General features: G+C 42.8%; 1 protein-coding gene across 2 annotated transcripts in view; it reads right to left on the bottom strand.

Annotated features, from left to right (window-relative positions):
* The window catches only part of Slc26a4 (solute carrier family 26 member 4), a 40,304-nt gene extending 31,513 nt beyond the window's left edge, over positions 1 to 8,791 (bottom strand). Inside the window, exons 1-3 of one of the 2 annotated variants that reach the window (XM_034514526.2) lie at positions 8,497 to 8,791; positions 7,730 to 7,919; positions 5,479 to 5,618 (exon numbers count right to left, since the gene is read on the bottom strand). In XM_034514526.2, the coding sequence (XP_034370417.1) occupies positions 5,479 to 5,618; positions 7,730 to 7,893 (304 nt within the window). In that variant the 5' untranslated portion in view covers positions 7,894 to 7,919; positions 8,497 to 8,791. Of the gene's footprint in view, positions 1 to 5,478; positions 5,619 to 7,729; positions 8,471 to 8,496 lie in introns of those variants that run through there. The other variant, XM_076942017.1, reaches the window with a different exon arrangement.
* Between the last annotated feature and the right edge of the window lie 10,343 nt (positions 8,792 to 19,134).

Here is a 19,134-nt window from a genome sequence, read left to right as displayed (position 1 = left end):
TATTCTTTCCCTTAGTTAAATATTCTGGCAGACAACATGCATTGTTTCTCTATTTCACACTTCAGGAGCGAAAATTCAGACCTTTAATTTGAGTCATTAATAAAGAACCATTTGCAATGATATTGAAAACTTACTGACAACCTAAATGACCTGACTCTCTTACACTTAAGTTTATTTACTGAATGCATATCTTCCTATAAATAAACAGTTGGCTAAATTATACTTTAAACATGGCAATTTTATGTTGTAGGGGGATTTGGTGGAGGGAGGGACATATGAAATTCAAAGGAAGGTTACTGATGTAATATAGAAACACTTTTCCCTAGCATAACCAAATGTAAGTAAAACTTTAAAAAAATTGTTACATTTTAATTTATTCTGTGTGCACATACATGTGTATGTGTTGTGGAAGAGATGGGGAAGTAGCTGTGCGTGCCACAATGTGGATGTGAAGCTGAGAGAACTTTCCAGAGTCACATCTCTCTACAGTGTGTGTCCTGGGGACCAAACTCGGGTCTTTGTATTACTGATGCATTTATCTTTTGAAAATTTTGTATGCGTGTATGCCTGTGTGGTATACACGTGTGATGTATGCATGCATGTGTCCAGAACACTAGACTAAGGAAGACATCAGGAGTCCTGCTCTCTAGCTCTCTATTTCATTCCCTTAAGACATCATCTCTCACCGAACCTGGCTAGGCTGGCTGTCAGCAAGTCTTTGTAATCTTCCTGTCTCTGCCCTTTCACAGTGCTGGTGTTAAAAGCAAATGACCATGCTCCCTGCCTTTCTACATGGATACTGGGGATTTGAACTCAGATCTTCATGCTTGGGCAGCAAGTGCTCTCAACTGCTCAGCTGTCTCCCCAACCCACTTTTTTTTTTTTTAAAAATACTCTAGTTACTAAAAGCAAGTAAGAATAATGTGTCCCAGGAACGTAGAACAGAAAGAGAGGAGATCCACACAGAAAAGACTGGAAAGAGAGCAGAGAGGAAGAAGGCCTAGCCTACACTACTTGTTTCCTATAGACAGTTTTCAAGTTCTCAAAGAAAGAGTTCCAGGAACAAGGTGCTGTGTCTCTTCTTCATTCTTTGTCTCTGCCCCTCCTCCTACACTTCTTAATATGCCTGGGACACAGGGATGGATATTTTCAGTTTTCATACACAGCATCTATTTAGGGGTAACTTTTATTCGTGTACAACTGGTTATCTTTATTGCAAAGGAACTTGGTGCAACATTTTTGAAATAATACCGTCTCTAAAGAAAAGACTATTGAGTGAAAGTGTGAAGTCCATGCTGGCGCACAGATTGGATAGGATGGCCGAACGTACGCTAAATTGAAACCATCTGAAGGGAAAGGCCTTCCACCATGTAAGGATTCAACATGACAGGCCATGAGTCTAGACTTCTTAGCTTCAAAAAGTATGAGAAACAAATTCCTTTATGTATTAAGTAGATCAATAAATGTCAAAGATAAAACCAGGCAGGAAACTCCCCATAGCTATGAATAAAGATACCGACAAAGGGCTTGTGGGTCTTCTGTGGCTTTAATACGATTTTTGTTGTTGCTTTGTTTTGTCTTAGGACTGGGCTTCTCTGTGTAACCCTGGCTGCCCTGGAACTCACTCTGTAGACCAGGCTGGTCTCAAACTCAGAGATTTGTCTGCCCCTGCCTCCTAAGTGCTGGAATTAAAGGCATGAGCCGCCACCACCTGGCTAGGAATTTGCTTTTACTTTTTAGCATTAGAAATCAAAAGACCCCAGGATCCTGAGCAAATGCCAGATGCCTCTCCCAGCACTTTCAGGGCCTAGCTGGTAAGCAAAACCCACTTTCTTAACGAGGGCGGGGTGGTGGTGGCACATGCCTTTTATCCCAGCACTTGGGAAGCAGAGGCAGGCAGATTTCTGAGTTTGAGGCCAGCCTGGTCTTCAGAGTGAGTTCCAGGACAGCCAGGACTACGCAGAGAAACCTTGTCTCAAAAAAAAAAAAAAAAAAAACAAACAAACAAAAAAAAAAAAAAAAAACAAAAAAAAGAAACAAAAAAAAGTATACCTTTCCTCTCCCTTCACTCTTTCATAAAGTTCCTCCACATTCTCGAGACTTCCCTTCCTGACATCCTTTAGACAGATCTCTTCTGCCAAGCAACTCTTGACAGCTCAGTAATATGGTCTAATAGCTCCTGCATTAAACAAAGTCTTCTTCCTTCCTGCTACCTTCATCCTGTGTGCCTTTCCAATTCCTAGTGAAACCTCTTAAAGGTTGTATGTGCCCTCACCATTGTCTCCAGTTACCAGCCCTTCAGTGTTTCCTGCCCTGCCCCCATCCTTCCAGCTAGGCTTCTGATCCCACGTCTGGTTAGCTTTTTTTCCCTTCCAGCTTTGTGAGACAAACTCGCTCAGTTCTTCATTGCCCTTTCCTCTTTCCTGTCAGCCTTCTCTTTTCCATTCTCCCCGGCGACAGCAGGCATCCCGTTCTTTTCTTTTAGTGTATGTTTTTAGTGTAATATGCTGGTGATTTGCAATGCTCAGCAAGCTCAGATGACAAGTGGGACCACACCCAGCTCTGGGCCTTTAACTGATGAGTTCCAATATGGTCCTTTCTTGAGGTTTTCTCTTGTCTAGCGCAGACCTCTCTCCTTTGACTTTACCCTAATGTCAGCTTCAGCTTTTTTTTTTTTTTTTTTTTTTTTTTTTTTTTTTTTTTCCTGGAACAAGCAATTGCTATCTCACAGAATCTCAACCTAGCATGTCCTAGAATGTCTTCATTCTTCACCTGACACATGCTCTTCTGCAGCCAGTCTTTGTCATTTTAACAAATGACAGTCATGTTCCCAATTTGCTTAAACCAACACCTTAGAGCCTCCTGAGTTTCATCTGCTTTCACCAGTACATAATGGGGGTTGTGGCTGCAGAATATATATTTCATATCTTGCAGCACTCTCTGAGTCCTGCTTGATCTAGCTCAAGGTGAGAATCCTATCCTCAGGGCTGAAGCAGTGAGGTTCACTGGGGACATTATGTAATCAGGCCCCTGAGAGTGTCTTTTTGCTTCACCCAAAACCCCAGTGCTGTCTGATCTTATCTCAGATCTCACAAACATACCCCACACCAGAATTCTCCTATGCCTCCCTGTTTGTCCTCAGGGCCTTTGCATCTTTCCCTAGTGTTTTTCTTTCTGCTATCTCATGGCTCCCAGTCACCCCTTGGGCTCTGTCTAAATCTCTCCTCTTGGGTTAGGCCTTCTTTTACCATAGTATGTAAAACAGACCTCTCTTCCCAACTTAGTTCCCATCATGCTACAGCCTCATGTCTACCACTGAACTTAGGTTCCACAAGGTCTGGAACCTGTTAGTGATAGCTGAAGACCCGATGTACAGAATTGGGCCATTAAGGGTTATTATGTGCATGAGTGATAAGTATGAGTGTGTGAGAGAGCCAAACTAACGTCCCAGACATGTACCTAACAATGATAACCTTGTAGCTTCATTTCTGAAAAACAGGCTACTTATATAATGAGGAACTAAGCTGGGTGGTGGCGGTTCAAACCTTTAATCTCAGCACCCAGGAGGCAGAGGCAGGAGGATCTATAAAACTAGTTCCAGGACAGCCAGGAATACACAGAGAAACCCAGTCTCAAGAAAACAACAACAAAATGGGGGGGGGGGGGTGGCTACAGTTGCAAGCTATGAATCACTGAATCCCAAAGCTAGCACTCACTCACCCACTAGAAGATCCAAGGCAAGAACTTCTCATTTGTTAAAGGGACTGTAATGATGGTTCCTATCTTACAGTTCATATAAGAATGAAATGAAATGAATCTGATACATATTAAGCAAAATGTATTTCTTTCCCTCCTACTGGGAGTTAAATCTAGGATCCCATGCATGGCATCTGGGGAACAGGAGCTTTCTCCATCCCATGGCTATTTAGGGTCTGTCCAGCAGAGACCAGCACATAGTAGGTAGCACATAGTAGGTAAAATGTGTTTATACATGAGTCAAGCATTCTACCACTGAACTCTATTCCCCAGTGGTAAAAGTAGATCTTTATAACACAGTTGTCTATGACAACTGAGAACACCTGGGGCTCTAAAAACACATTTCTCATGTATAAAGATGATTTATTGTCAGGAATGAAACTCAGTCTTTTCATTAAATATTGATTGAGCTACCTACTATGTGTTGGGCAGATCCTAAATAGCCATGGGATGGAGAAAGCTCCTGTTCCTCTGGAGCCCTGGGGTGCTGCTATTTTACAGTGTTTATTTATTTATTATTTATTGGGTTTTTGTTTTTTGTATGTTTGGTTTTTTTTTTTTTTTTTTTTTTTGAGACAGGGCTTCTCTGTGTAGACCAAGCTGACTTCAAACTCAGAGCTCCACCTGCTCTGCTTCCCAAGTGCTGGGATCAAAGGCGTGCACCATCATGTCCGAGTCATAGATTTTAGAGTACAGTATAGAACATACTCCCCCCTTCACCTTTGGGATCTAGGGCACACTGAGTCCAACCAAGGCTCCACATTGGGACTGCAGAGCCTCCTCCTCCTCTGTGGGAATGCCCTGCCTGCTCTGAGTAACTGAAGAGCTCCGAAGCCAGGTGTAAAGCACAATATTGCCTAACCTCTGTGACAAGTGTCTGAAAGAGTCTCAAGCTCTCTTTCCACGTTCCCACACCCTGCATCACTTCCCATTACTTGGCCAACTCAGATGTCACCTTCAGAACTCAGCTTTGACCTTCTACTTCCAGGAAGTCATCTCCGGCCCCGTAAGAGTGGTTAAAACCCACCTCATTGACACTGTCCTAGTAGAGGACATTTCTCTTGCTACAGCTTTAACACACTGCACTCTGAGCATTCATGTCTCCTTGGGGCTATGAGTTCAGCACATCTAAGTCTTGATAGTTTACCTAGTGTCTACAACACACTAGATAGCTTGTAAATTATACCAGATAAATGAGTGCTCTTGTCATAATTTGGAAGCTTTGTGAAATCTGATGTCTGTCACTGGCTAAGATATTCCCTCTCTTATCCTTTAAAGTGCATTCAGGATGCAGATCAAGATCTGTGTGGGGAATGTAAATAAAGTAATTTAAGAAGCTGAAAGCGTTGGTTTTTAAAAAACCATCAGAACAGAATACAGAATTCCAGATCATATTATTTGTCATGAGAAGTACTGCTTTACAAAACTTTAGCTATGTGTGTGCATATCACGACCCAATTCATATTTCTTCCTGTGCACTGTGGTCAGTAACTTTGGGAAGCTCCAGCTTGGGACCATAATCTGTAGCCACACAGCCAAGGAAACAACAATGTTTCCCAGGAAGATATCTTTATGGAAGAGGAGAAGACAGGTGGCTGTTTACTAAGCTGAAGACCTTAAGAGAATGAGCACTGGTCCGTGGTTGGAGGAGTAAGGGAGTCATGAACCTTTGTGGGAGATAGTAACTTATGATCACTGGAGACCGATCCACCAGCATCTTACCTTGCAGGGTACCCACTAGCCCAGTGCTAACTCCAGAGATGATGTCACTGAGTAGCCATTCCTTGACCCGGTATTTTGGGAGCCAGTCCAGAATGGGCAGGAGAGCCTTCAGCACACCAAAGGCTCTCTTTCTTGAGCAACTGTCAAAAGAGCAGGGAAATAGGGTGTCTGATCCAGTTTTCATCATCACCAGTTGTAAATCACAAAGTCATTTACCAAATTCTGCTGCTTTTTTTTTCTATAACTAGTTAGAAAAACAATGAGTTCCATGAGAAAAATACTGACAGAAATGCTTGCCATGTTTTTGCCAAGAATTGTATCTATCCTTTTAAACTCCTCACTGTTCTAGGAAACACAGGATTAAGTGTCTCCTCCCCTTGTCCACCTTTTTAATCCTCTGAGAAAATATCCCTACACAAGAACTCACTTTCTGGCCCAGCCAGAAAATGATCAGTGTGGAGTCGCTGTGTGAGATTAATTTTTAGGCTCCTAAAGCTGGCATTGCCTTCTTTAAGACAAATAAACACAGGACTATTTTGGCAATACAAGCTTAGAGTCACTTTTTAACCAAACTTCTAGTGTGATGAATTTATACTTTGTAACTTGTTACTTACCAATTTTAAATGTAACAACCTACAGATAAAAATAAAAATACCAACAGAACTTCCACTTTTAAAAGATATTTTAAACATTATAATTATGGAATAATTGCAAAGTTTTGGTAGGTAAACACAAGTTTGGTATTAAGGGATTATTGTATGTGGATAATAAGGCATAGTTATATATTTTAAGTCCTTGGAGATTCTCTCTCTCTCTCCCTCCCTCTCTCTAGATATATAGATAGAGATAGAGATAGAGATAGAGATAGAGATAGAGATAGAGACAGAGATAGAGATATAGAGAGATCTCTTTATCTGCCACTGCCATGTGGATTCAACCAGTTGCAGAAAATTAAAAAAAAAAAATAAGAAAAATGTAGTGAACATATGAAGGGTCCCTCACCCCTGTTTCCTAAACTTTACAGTGTGACAGTGGCTAACAGCACAGTTAGATGGTGTTAGTATTATAAATAAGATAAAGATAGCTAAAACTATGCAGGAGGAGGTATGAGTTATATGCAAACATTCACCTATTACATATAAGGGACTTGGGAATTTGAGGGTTTTGCTATGGGGGAGAAGGGTCCTAAAACCGATCCCCTATAGATACTAAGGCTAACAGTAACAGACTAAATGTCCAATATGTGGGATTTATAAAAATCATACTGGATCCAGGCAGTGGTAGCGCTCGCCTTTAATCCCAGCACTTGGGAGGTAGAGGCAGGTGGTTTCTGAGTTGGAGGCCAGCCTGGTCTACAGAGTGAGTTCCAGGACAGCCAGGGCTACACAGAGAAATCCTGTCTTGAAAAACAAACAAACAAACAAACAACAAAAAATCATACTGGAGAGCCGGGAGGTGGTTGTACAAAATTCTCAAAAAAGGTAAAAAAGAAAACATCTTTAAAAAGAAAATACCCCAAACAAAATACATTATATGCATATAATAAAATCTCAAAAAATTGTCAGTGGTGGTGCATGCCTTTAGTCCCAGCACTCGGGAGATAAAGATATTTTTATAAGAAGAAAATATGGCGATTAGCTGAGTGTCTGCCACGTTTTTAAAGTTTGTGGTGTCTGATTCTGGGGCTTCTTGGGGTTTGAGGACTTGATGGTTTTGCCTAGGGATCCCACTGCCTCCTGAAGCACTTGGAACACCTGTCTCTTAGCTTTAATCCCAGGTCTCTGAAAGTGATCCTGATCTCGGGTGTGGCCAGACTTGTCCGGCATCTGTTAGATGAACCCCTTTCCTAACAGTTTTTTTTTTTTCCTCTAACTTCACAAGAAGGAAGCAGGGAGCCACTGGACCCCAAGGTACACTCCAAGTTTCATTAGAATGCGGGGAGGGAGGGAGGGAGGGAGGGAGGGAGGGAGGGAGAGAGAGAGAGAGAGAGACAGAGACAGAGACAGAGACAGAGACAGAGACAGAGACAGAGACAGAGACAGAGACAGAGACAGAGAGGAGCAGTGACCAGATTCCCACTTCTCCACTAAGTTTCTCCAGGCAAAGCTGCAGTAATTCCAGCCCCAGATTCCTGGAGCTACCCTTGTCCCGCGCCAAAAGCGCGAGCGCGGCGGGTACACCGCACCGGGCGACGGCGAGCGCTCCTTCCCCGGACGGGTGGCCCCCGGCACCTGCCAGCTGCCCGCGGTACCTGCAGCTCCGCGCCAGGCTGTCCCGCAGCGTCCTGCGCTCGGGCAGGCGCCGCTCTCGCTGCTGCTGGAAGGTGAGCTCGCTGTACACCGGCCGCGACACCGCGTAGCTGCAGCTGTACTCCGCGAGCTGCGGCGGCTCCGACCTGCCGCCCCGGGCTGCCATGGCCTGCGAACCCGAGGACCGCCGGCCTGGAGGGGACGCGACAAGGGAAGACACTCGGAAACCTGGAGCGAGCAAACGGCTTGCAGCGGGCACCTGGAAGTAGCCTCGGGTGCCACCTGTGGCAGCGGCTTCGGTCCTTGGCGCTGGCAACAATCTGTCCCTACGGCCAGACACCTGCAGGACAGCACCTGAGGACTGCAGCTTCTCCCGCACCAGATACCCGGGAATCCCCAATGTCCAGGGAGTGAACTCACTTTGAGGGTTTGGGTGTTGGACTGGGTGGCCTCCCTGAGGCAGTCAGGGCGCTGTCCGCGTTCTGAAAATCTCCCCCTGGACCGGACAGGGGCCCGTGTGACACAGAAAGGGTCGGGTACTCCTCGAACTCTATCGGAGGCGCAGCTCCAGGTACACTCTGGGCTGCGGCAGTGCAGTCCCATTTAAGGACAGGTGCGAGTTTCCCGGTCTGACCCCTAGCTTCCTCTTGTCTCGCTTTTTCTGGTGTCTGTCCTGCCCTCCTCGCCGGCGGCGCCTGACCAGTCCCATCCCCAGAGAGTTACGACAGGGCGGGGGTGCAGCCGGCTGCACCTTCTGTGATGAACTCACCTGTTTGGGCTCCAGAGTTCTGCCTGACCCGAATGCCCCGGGACAGTTTTCCTGCTGCTTTTATAGCGTTCACCCAAAGCGGTGGAACGTTTTATTTAGGGAGCAACAGAGACACCTTGGTGGAAGGGAAGGACACAGACAGCATTTTTTTTGCCCACGAATCTCACCAGAAAAAAAAAAAAAATCCCACCCCTCCTGTTTTCTTTCCCTTTCCTAAACCCAGAGAGCTGTAACTCTAAATGGTCGTCTCACAGGGGCACCAGATCTTCACCTATACCACAACTACTACTGCAACTACTACTAAGCCTGTGAGAGAAATCAGGGACAGATCAGAAAAAATGGGGACTCATTTTTCTGAGAGGAAAACAGCTTCTGTGTTGGAGCACCCAGGTCCCAGGCTCCTTTGCTGTCAGAATCCAAGACCTGGTCCATGTGCATTTACCCTAAGTGGGCAGAAGGAATAGAGGTTAATGTGGTTTGCATAGCAATAAAGCTTTCGGATTCTCAAAAGTCCGTGGATGTAGTGAAGATTATAGTTCACTCACTGACTTTAGACACAAATTCTTTTCACTTTTGTGCATGTGTCTAATTCACAAGCTCAGGAGTAGAGGTGGCCCCTTTCTCTTCTCTCATGCCTCTTGGACTCTTTGATCTCTTCTCCTCTGGCTAGAAAATCAGGAGGCGATACATTGAGATAAGCAAGAATCAAGGCAAGGGATGAGTAGGGAATTCCAATGTTTACTGGTTTGTATTCTGTTGGAATGAATCTGGGTGAAACTACCTCGTGTTTAAAATAGGCGCAGAAGGGTTTGGAACTTCAGATCATTCATGGTGCCCATTGGACACTGACTTTCAGTCACCCACTTGGGAAATACATACCATGACGATTTAATAAATTCCCAGAAAAAAAATTTCAGGAGAACTCTACTGTAAATCCCCTAGTCAATATGTTGCAAGCATGTGTGGTTTGTTTTATTATTTTTTTCCTTACACTGAAGGATGAATGAGTCACCAGCTTTCAACAGATTTTCAAAGGATTACTTGACCCAAAGAGGTCCAGAACCAGCCAGGCATGATGGCATGTCTCAAGAGACTTGGGAAGCTGAGATGGGAGAATCACTTGAGTCCTTGAGTTTGAGACCAGGTAGTCCAACAAAGAGAAAGCGAGAAAGAAGAGAAGAGAGAGAACATAGAGAGGACAGGGACACAGAAAAAGAGATGCACACACACACACACACACACACACACACAGAGAGAGAGAGAGAGAGAGAGAGAGACAGAGACAGACACAGAGACACAGAGACAGAGAGACAGAGAGACAGAGAGACAGAGAGACAGAGAGACAGAGAGACAGAGACAGAGACACACAGAGAGAGACAGAGAGATTTTAAAACAGTTAAAAGAGACCTTGTCCCACTTCTAAACTATGCTGCTGCCTATATAGTTTAAGACGTGATTATGTGGCCTCCTACCTGCCTCCCCATCACTAACAGACTTCAAGCCTCTGGAACCATAAGCCAAAAAGTAAACTGTTTCTTTTCTAAATTGCTTTTCGTCAAAGAAGCAGAGAAGTAACTAAACATGCTCTAAGAACGTTGTTGTTATAATGATGTACATGTGTGAAGATGTATTGATGGAATGTAGTAGTTTGTATACTATCTTAGAAATTTAATAACTCTAAGAATTTGGGGACCGTTGGGATAGTTCAGTGAATAAAGAAAGGAGCTTGCCACCAAGACTGTCAGCCTGAGTTCAATTCTCAGGCCCTACTCTCACAAGTTATTCTCTTACTAACTTTAACAGCACGCTATGCTACTTTGCATACAACACAAAAATAAGTGGAAAAATGTGTAATACAACTTTGTTTTCAGAACTTAATCATCACTCTGTTCATATGGCCTGTATGTATCTGAACAGTGGATTACTGACCTTTTCCCATTCCAGGAAATATCTTTTCTATAGCAAAAGTAAACATTCACGGACAGAATAGTATCTGCATGGCAGGACTTGGTAAGACTAGAGAAATTACTTTCCTCGTAGATAAAAGACAGACTCTCTGACTTTGGCTACCTTTTTAAACAGTGTGCCAGCTAAATTGGTTCACTGGGTAAAAGGCACTTGCTACAACGCCCAGTAACTTGAGTTTTGATTCTTAGGACCTAAAAGAAAGAACTGGCTCCTACAAGTTGTCTTATGATCTCCACATGCCCCCACACAAAATACGTAAGTCAATGTAAAAATGAATGAAAAAATAAAACACAAATCCAGAGAAGGGTGGGAATTGAACACAGCTAATCTCCCGTCGTGTTACATTAAACACCCTCCGATTAATCGCTTTCTAAATCAAGTCTCACCTATTTCACATAGAAGTGGAGTGTATCTCATTTACCCAGAATTTAATCACATCCATGTTTTCCCCCAAGGAAGTAAATGTGACACTTCCAAATATACATCAGAGGGCAATATTGCTACCGTGAGTGATAGTTCACAGTCATCGAGGATTTTAAGGGACAGGTGAGGTGAAATGCTGCTGTCATCCCAAAGGCCCCGAGGCGGGAACAGAGTCAGAGTTTTCAGGGCCAGCCTGGTCTGCTAGAAAGTTCCAGGCCAACTGGGCTATATAAGGAGATCCTGAATCCAGTCTCAAAAACAAGCAAGTCAACCCTAAAAAAACAAACAAAACAACAAACCCACTTAGACTTATTATGTGTCAGACCGTCCCACTGTCAGATCTATATTCATTCATTCAAGAGTTTATTAAGAATTCATTATTAAGAAAACCCATATCACACCAAGAACTAGGCTGTCTTGGAACTTGTTACTGCAGTCTGGGGGCTGGCCTCAAACTCAGCAAGAGATTCCTGAGTGCTAGAAGTTAAGGGTGTTTGCCACCATGCCTGGACAAGAATGCTGTATTTAAAGAAATCTTGATTCTGATTCTTACAACTGTCTACGTTTGAACATGTTTGGGGTGTACCATAGATAGCTCTTACTATATTGAACATGGACTTCAGTTGAATCATTTCTCTTAAGAGAGCACATTTGGAAACCATGGTGAGTCACAGGTACACTGGAATCCCAGCTCACCTTTCAGACTGCACTTGGTGAGCAACAGATAACCACGAAGAAACAGTGACCAGGAAGTGCAAGTCTAATTCTGAATTTTTGCTTTTTAATTCTTGTTGATTTTTCCCCCAATAGATGCTAAATTCTGCCAGTTTTATATAAGAAGAGACCTTAACACTTTGAACTTTTCTGACCCACCTCTCTCCGAGGAGCTTCCTGGCTTGTAGCCAAACAGTTCTGTTCTTGTTTTCAGTTTCCTGTTTATTTTTTCTTCTGCTGCTTACAAGTCCTTAAGAACATATTCCCCTTATGATAGTAAAAATAGAGGCGTGGGTAAGCTGGAAGATAGCTCAGTTTGTAAAGCACCTCTAAGTGTAAGGAGGATCCACGGGGGTTCACTGGCCGGCCAACCAGCCCGCTTTGGAGTTCCAGCAGGGAGAGACTCGACTCAAAAAATAAAATAATAGCACTTGACAACACCAAAAGATGCCCTCTGGCTTACACACACACACAACACACACACACACACACACACACACACACACGACACAGAGACACAGTCAAAGACAAAGACAGAACTTTAAAAACCTCCGTAAGCATGTTTTATAAAAATTTAATTCATAAATACCAAAATATATTAATTACATTATTTATATTGAATATTAGAATATATTAACTATTAAACATAAATATAAAATGTATTTATAAAAGTATAAAATTTATAAATTTTAGATTTAAGCCCATTAACCTTAAAATATTTTTTAATGTCAATAACAATATAATTCACTATATTCCTCAGACCATACATTTGGATTCCCTAATATGAATACAAATTTGTTAAGAGTTTGAGTTAATCTATATTTATCTCTTCCTATCATGAAACAATGGCATAGTTTTTCTAAGCAACAAACAATTTTTTTTTTGCAACAAACAATTTGATAACCCTTTCAGGTTTTTTAAATTGTATTTTACTCTCATAATTATCGCTGCCAATCTTATACCATAAATCCTATAGCGTGTTATGAAAGGAGACAAGGGAAAGTTGCTTAAATGCTGTGGTGCGCTGATTGAATGTTGAAGTATTCTGAGTATTAACTCATTCATCCATTCATCCGTCCACTTGTATTTATTGAGTCCCTTGTTTGTATGAGAGATGTTTGTAAGTACTGGGTATACAGCAGTGAGCAAGTCTGACAGAGTCAATGCTCTCATAAGATTTATATCCTAGTAGGGCAGTGAACACCAGTCATTAAAAAAACCATAACCCAAAAGCAAATCAAAACAAAACCATAAAAACCTCAGAGTAGGTCATGGTGGTGCACACCTTTAGTCTTAGCATTCAGGAAGCAGAGGAAGGCAGATTTCTGAGTTCAAGGCCAACCTGGTCTACAAAGTCAGTTTCAGAACAGCCAGGGCCACCCAGAGAAAGTTTGTCTCAAAAACCAAAACCAAAACCAAAACCAAAGCCAACCAACCAAACAAAGCCCTTAAGGTAATATCCTATTATGTTTTAAAAATATACATTTCTTGAATATCGATGTTGAATTGGAGAAGTAAGCAGAACAATGTCTTACAGAATTCCATTTCTTGTTGAAGGTATGTGGGGGCGGGGCACGAGCATGAACGCCTTTTTTTTTTTTTTTTTTTTTTTTTTTTTTTTTGCTGAGGAGGCGACTTTTGAAGAGAGATTGGAAAGACGAGGAGACAGTCCTCCTGGAAAAAGCAGCAGAAAGGCTAAAATCCCGAGATAGGGAAAAACAAACTAAGAGCCATGGTGAGAGAAACGCACATATATCAGACCTGGAGGTGGCAACTAGGTATCCTTTGGATGCACATAGCCATGGGAACAGACATTTAAAGAGTAGACAGGTAAGCATCAAGTCCTTGAGTAGTCCAGCATTTAGGTTTGGATGTTGATTGCCTCCCAAAGCCTCAGAGTTTGGGCTTTGGGTAATGCTCTTAGGAAGTGCTTGAAGGGGTGAGGTCTAGTGGTTTGTCTTCAGAACACCATTGGAGGTGGATCTTTGAAGAGAATTATACTTGACACACAGACATACATGCAGGGAAAATATACATGTACATAAAATAAAGACAAATTTTAAATTTCAATTATTCTTAATTACCTCCTAAGTAATTAATAGATTTAACTTGGGGTTATAGTAGCACCTTATACCAAATATGTCTCCACAGGTTAAGTCAGGCAAGTCATATGCCCCATCGTCCTGTATAGTCTGACTTGAAAAGTTGACTTAGAAATTAAGATGTTATCAAGCATAAATACTGCATTGAGGTAGGTATTGTTAGACTCAGTTTACATTTGAGGAAACGTACAGAAATGCTAAGTAATAATTTGCCCATAGTTTGGCTGAGCTGGAGCGTGAAGCTCCAGAGCCCACTCCACTACTGTGAAATTACGCAGGGTATAATAGCATCGGCCTACCTCACTATTATCTCAGAGAAGGTTTAGTACTGTCTCATCACTTCATCTGAGAATTAGTGGTCCCTCACCTACTTCATCTTTCCATTCGATTTTTTTATACAAAAGTTACAAGAATATTATACCCAGAAATATGGTAACCAGTATGTATAGACAGAAAGAAACTCCAACTGGATTGAGGTGAAAAGAAAAAAAAAAAAAACCAGCCAGGAATGTGAACAGAATACTAATGTTTGTATAAATAGAGGGAATATATACTTGTGTATTATGTAAACCAGAGTCCATAAAAGATGGCGTATTCAGATTCGAGTTAAGCAATGGTTTGCTTACAAAAGTGGAGACAGGGTCAAAGAAAAGACACAGGCAACGCCCTTCAGGAGTGGTGGAAGGGAGCTGGGAGCTGTTAGCTGTCAGAGAATAGAGGTCTGTGGTGTCAATCTGAGAAGGCAAGAGGAGGGAGGGAGCTGTCATCAGGACCCAGGTGTTACCATAGAAGACTGTCCAACAGAGACCGCACATTTGGTGAGAATCACAGCTATTAATAGATTCTCATTCAGCAGGGAAGGAGTCCAGGGAACAGTAAAACACCCTTCCCTCCCCCTCTCCCCCTCCCCCTCACCTCCCTGTTGGAGTCCCCCCTCCCTGCACTGCCCTGTCCTGGAAGGAGCCTTATTCTGGGCTAGAGCTAAGAAGGGACTGGTGGGAGGAGATGAGGAGGAGTGAATGGGAATATCCAGGCACAGAAGCATAGAGTACGTCTCTGGAAATAGTCACATGAAGCAAGTTCTGGGTGGACATAAAATGTTTAAAAATATACTTTGTTTATTTAGGAACAGAGTTAGATTCATGAAGCAATCATGCAAATTGCTCTCAGAAGGCAGAGGCAGAGACAGGCTGAGCTCTGTAAATTTGAGGACAGCCTGGTCTACATACCTAGTTCTAGAGACCAGCCAAGGCTACATAGTGAGACCCCTCCCTTTAAAAGAAAAAAGGCCATACAGAGTTCTCATATGCCCTTTTATAATATACTTTACATTGACATCCTAAGTCTGTATGGTGCACTTGAGCCAACTCAGCAACAATATGTATACTTAGTCCTTTAGACTTCTTTATCTCTTATTCTCTTATGTAGCAGAGTGTTTCAGCTCCATGCACCTATCCAAAATACCATATAGCTGGTTTGTTGTGGTGCACATCTTTGAGTCCAGCACTTGGGAGGCCAGTGGCATCTCTGGGAGTTCAAGGCCAATCTGGTCTACATAATGAGTTCCAGGACAGCCAAGGATACACAAAGAAACCCCATCTCAAAACAAACAAACACAACACAAAACAAAACAATGACAAAAAACAAAACAAAACAAAAAAACAAACAAACAAACAAAAATAAACAAAACCAAACAACCAACCAAACACACCCAAACATCACATTACATTTGGTCAGCACCATTTATTTCTCAGGCTCCTCTGGACTGAATGAGAACATTCTTGGAACATTCTCATTTTCAGTGACGTTAGCAAATCTGAGAACTCATCAAGTATTTTACAGGCTGTTATGCTGTTGGGAATCTATCTGACACTTCATATAGTTCCGCTGAGGGTCTGTCTTCTTGGATGGAAACTCGCAGCAGGGGGATACCCTGTGCTTCTCTTTGTTGAAAGTGACCTTGCCGCCCTGGCTTTGGCAAGGTTTCTGAGGTTTCTCCACTGTAAAGTGGTTTTCCCTTCCCCAGCTGCTTTCCATTCTGCCAGCCTTGGAAGGAAGTCATCGAGCGCAGCCCACACTTAAGGAGCAGGGAGTTAAACCATCCATGCTGGAGGACAGAACAGCTGCATGAAATTTTGGAATCCTTCCTCTCTTATTGATTTATTCAATCATTTACACCACCAGGGAGTCATGTGCATTTTGTTTTATGTTTTAAATGATGACTTAGTACAATTGAAAAACAAAATCCAACTCATATTGTTCCGGCTTTGTTCATTAGGAGCTTCTTCAGTCAGCTCCTTTGTGTACCTCACCTCACCAGTGCAGGGAATATTTTGTTTCTTTATGTGTCTGAGGGGTACTTTGGTTACTTTCTTGCACCATATGATATTCTGGACTTCTCTTGTATGTTTCTAGTACTGGCCCAAGAGTCAGCCTTTCACCACAGAGAGCTGACTGCTGAATATGCTCAGCGCTACTTGAGTGCTGTTGCTTTAAGCCCTCTCACCTGATCACTCCAAGAGGTGTGTGTGTGAGAGCCAATGTTTGTAGACCTGTGACTGTATCTCCTATATGAGCATCATTGCCTGTTTTTAAATTTTAGTATAAGTATACATGTATGTGTGTGCATGGTGATGATAATGGTGTGTGAATGTGTGTGTATGTGTGTGAGTGTGAGTGTGTGCACGAATGCATGTGTGTGTGTACGAATGCATGTGTGTGTGTGTGTGTGTGTGTGTGTGTGTGTGTGTGCATCTGCTATGACTCACATGTGGAAGTCAGAGAAATTGATTCTGTCCTTATTCCTTTATGGAGGTTCCAGGGATCAAACTCAGACTTGCCCAAGTACCACCTTTTCCACTGAGCCATCTCACACCCCCAACTATCTATTGAGCCATCTCACACCCCCAACTATCTATTATGCTAACTATAAATTGTATTAATGAAGAGACATCTTACTATACTGTATTTTATACTGCTTATCTGCATATATAACATATCTCTGTATGGTATTCCACAATTGAAAAAGAATGACTGTGATGCTTGAAGTGGCATACTTACATGATAAATTGTATATATTTATCTTGGTATTTGTAGATTTCTGGATGCAATAAAATATAACAACAATAACAATAATAATGCTCTCTTGGAAAGGTGCACACATCAGGGCTGGAAAGATGGCTCAGTAGTTACGAGTACATACTGCTCTTGCAGAAGACCCAAGTTCAATGCCCAACATAAACATCGGGTGGCTCATAACCAGCTATAACTCTAGCTCCAGGGGGATCCAATGTATCAGCTTCCACAGATGCCTGCACTCACATGTACAAACCTAAACAGAGACACATACACAGAATTTGAAATAAAAAATACTTTATAAAGGTGTGAATATGTCAAAATTTTGTTAATCTGACTTTTAAGAACAGGAGGAGGAGGTGATTTAAAATAACTGTCACAAGTTATTCTTTCACAACGAATGGTGCTCACGCAGGTACCAGCAATTCTACATGGCAAAATGGGATTTTTTTTTAATTTTACAATAGCATTCTTTTTAAAAGCTTTTAATTACATTTATTTGTGTATATGTGTGCCGGTCCAGAGGTCAGAGGACAACCTTGGGAATTGGTTCACATAGTTTCCAAGGGTCAGTCTCTGATGGATGGGCTTAGCAGCAAGCACCAACTGACCTGCTAAGTCATCTTACTGGCCTGCAATCACAATATTAAACCTTTATCATTTCCTGTATTTCTCAACTTAGTGAATGACATCACATGTGTCCAGTCATCAAGTCATCTGATTTCTACTTTCTTACCTAAATCAAACATGGTATGATAAGGTAGGGGCAGTAAAATCAGAAGTTCAAAGTCATCACGGGCAAATTATTTTAGATTCTGCCAAGAAGGAGAGAGAGAGAGAGAGAGAGAGAGAGAGAGAGAGAGAGAGAGAGAGAGAGAGAATGAATCAAGTCCACCCTCCTCATGGTGCTGGGGATGAACTCAGGGTCGTGTAGGAGTACGTCTATGTAAGTGCTCTGCCACTGATCTGCTATCCCCACTCCCAGCCCCACCCCCAGGGCCTAGCTTAGTCTAGCCAGAACCACACTAAGGCTCTGCTAACCAATTATGCTTTGAAGGAGCCCCTGAAGGTTTCAGAATACAAATGCCTACATGGTCACTACAGAAGCCTGAGGCAGGAGGACTGCTGAAGTCTGGGCATAAGAGCTTGTCCCCCCAAAATAATAACAAACCAAATGAAATGTGAGCGTGTTCCAGTCTATTCTTCATTTTTAAATCTTTGTAAGTGCCTCTCCACTTTCACTGGCGCTCTCTTTCTATGGACTTATGGAACTAAACTTCCTTTGTCTGTGGAATTGGTGACCCACCTTCTCTATCCTTATCCCCCTTTCCCTCTTGCTTTAAGTATTCTGTGATAGTGGTTTGCCTAATAGTCAATCGAGGTAGATATTCCTCCTGCAAATGTACTCAGCACTTGCCACACAGAAAGGTTCTTTTCTGTACCCAGCATTATGCTATAAAATTCTTGAGAATAAAGATTGATTGATGTGTTACAGAGTTAAAAAAAGAAAAAAGGTAAAAATAGAACTGCTATTTGACCTAGCTATTCCATTACTCAAAGGACTTTACATCTATCTTAGTTTGGGTTTTTATGACTATGACGAAGACCATGGCCAAAACAACTTGGAGAGTGTGCTAAGTTTATGTCAACTGGACACAGGCTGGAGTCATAGGAAAGGAGCGAACTCCAGTTGAGAAAATGCCTTCATAAAACTGTGCTGTAGGCAAGACTATAGGACATTTTCTTAATTAGTGATTGATGGGGGAGAACCCAGCCCACTGTGAGTGGCGCCATCCCTGGGTTGGTGGTCCTGGATTTTATAAAAAAGCAGGATGCATAGGTATGGCCCACAGTCTCATGGCAGGCCTGGGCATAAGATAGCCAGAGGCCACAGGTCTAGCCTACCACTACAATGAGCAAGTGTATGGTGGGGAAATAGGAGAGAGAAAGACGCAAAGTGGTTTGTGCACTATGAAGAGAGGTGGAACTGAAGACAAGATGGTGATGAGGAACAGCGTGATATGAGAGGCCTGTGCTGCCACTGAGGACCATGTCTGGGTCCGTGGCCCTGCCGCAACATTGGTCTGGGTTGATGTCAGTGACCTATGTTATCCCCAAAGGCCATGCAGACATCTGTGATCTGGGCTGCCTCCTGAGGCCACGTTGATATCTGAAGCCTGAGCTGAGTGGGCACCACCCCTCACTGGCCACCCCAAGGTGGTGCCAGCGATGGTTGGTGCCTGTGGTGCTAGCACAGGAGAGCTGGCTCCACCACTTGCCTGAGCAATGCTGGAGAGATGGCCCAGTGGTGTGGGAGTAGGAGAGTTGGCAGGCTGACCAACTCAGCTACCACATA

This window comes from Arvicanthis niloticus, chromosome 11 (assembly GCF_011762505.2).
Source record: "Arvicanthis niloticus isolate mArvNil1 chromosome 11, mArvNil1.pat.X, whole genome shotgun sequence".
In the NCBI taxonomy this organism is placed as follows: Eukaryota; Metazoa; Chordata; class Mammalia; order Rodentia; family Muridae; genus Arvicanthis; species Arvicanthis niloticus.
This window is presented reverse-complemented; position numbering and strand designations above follow the sequence as displayed.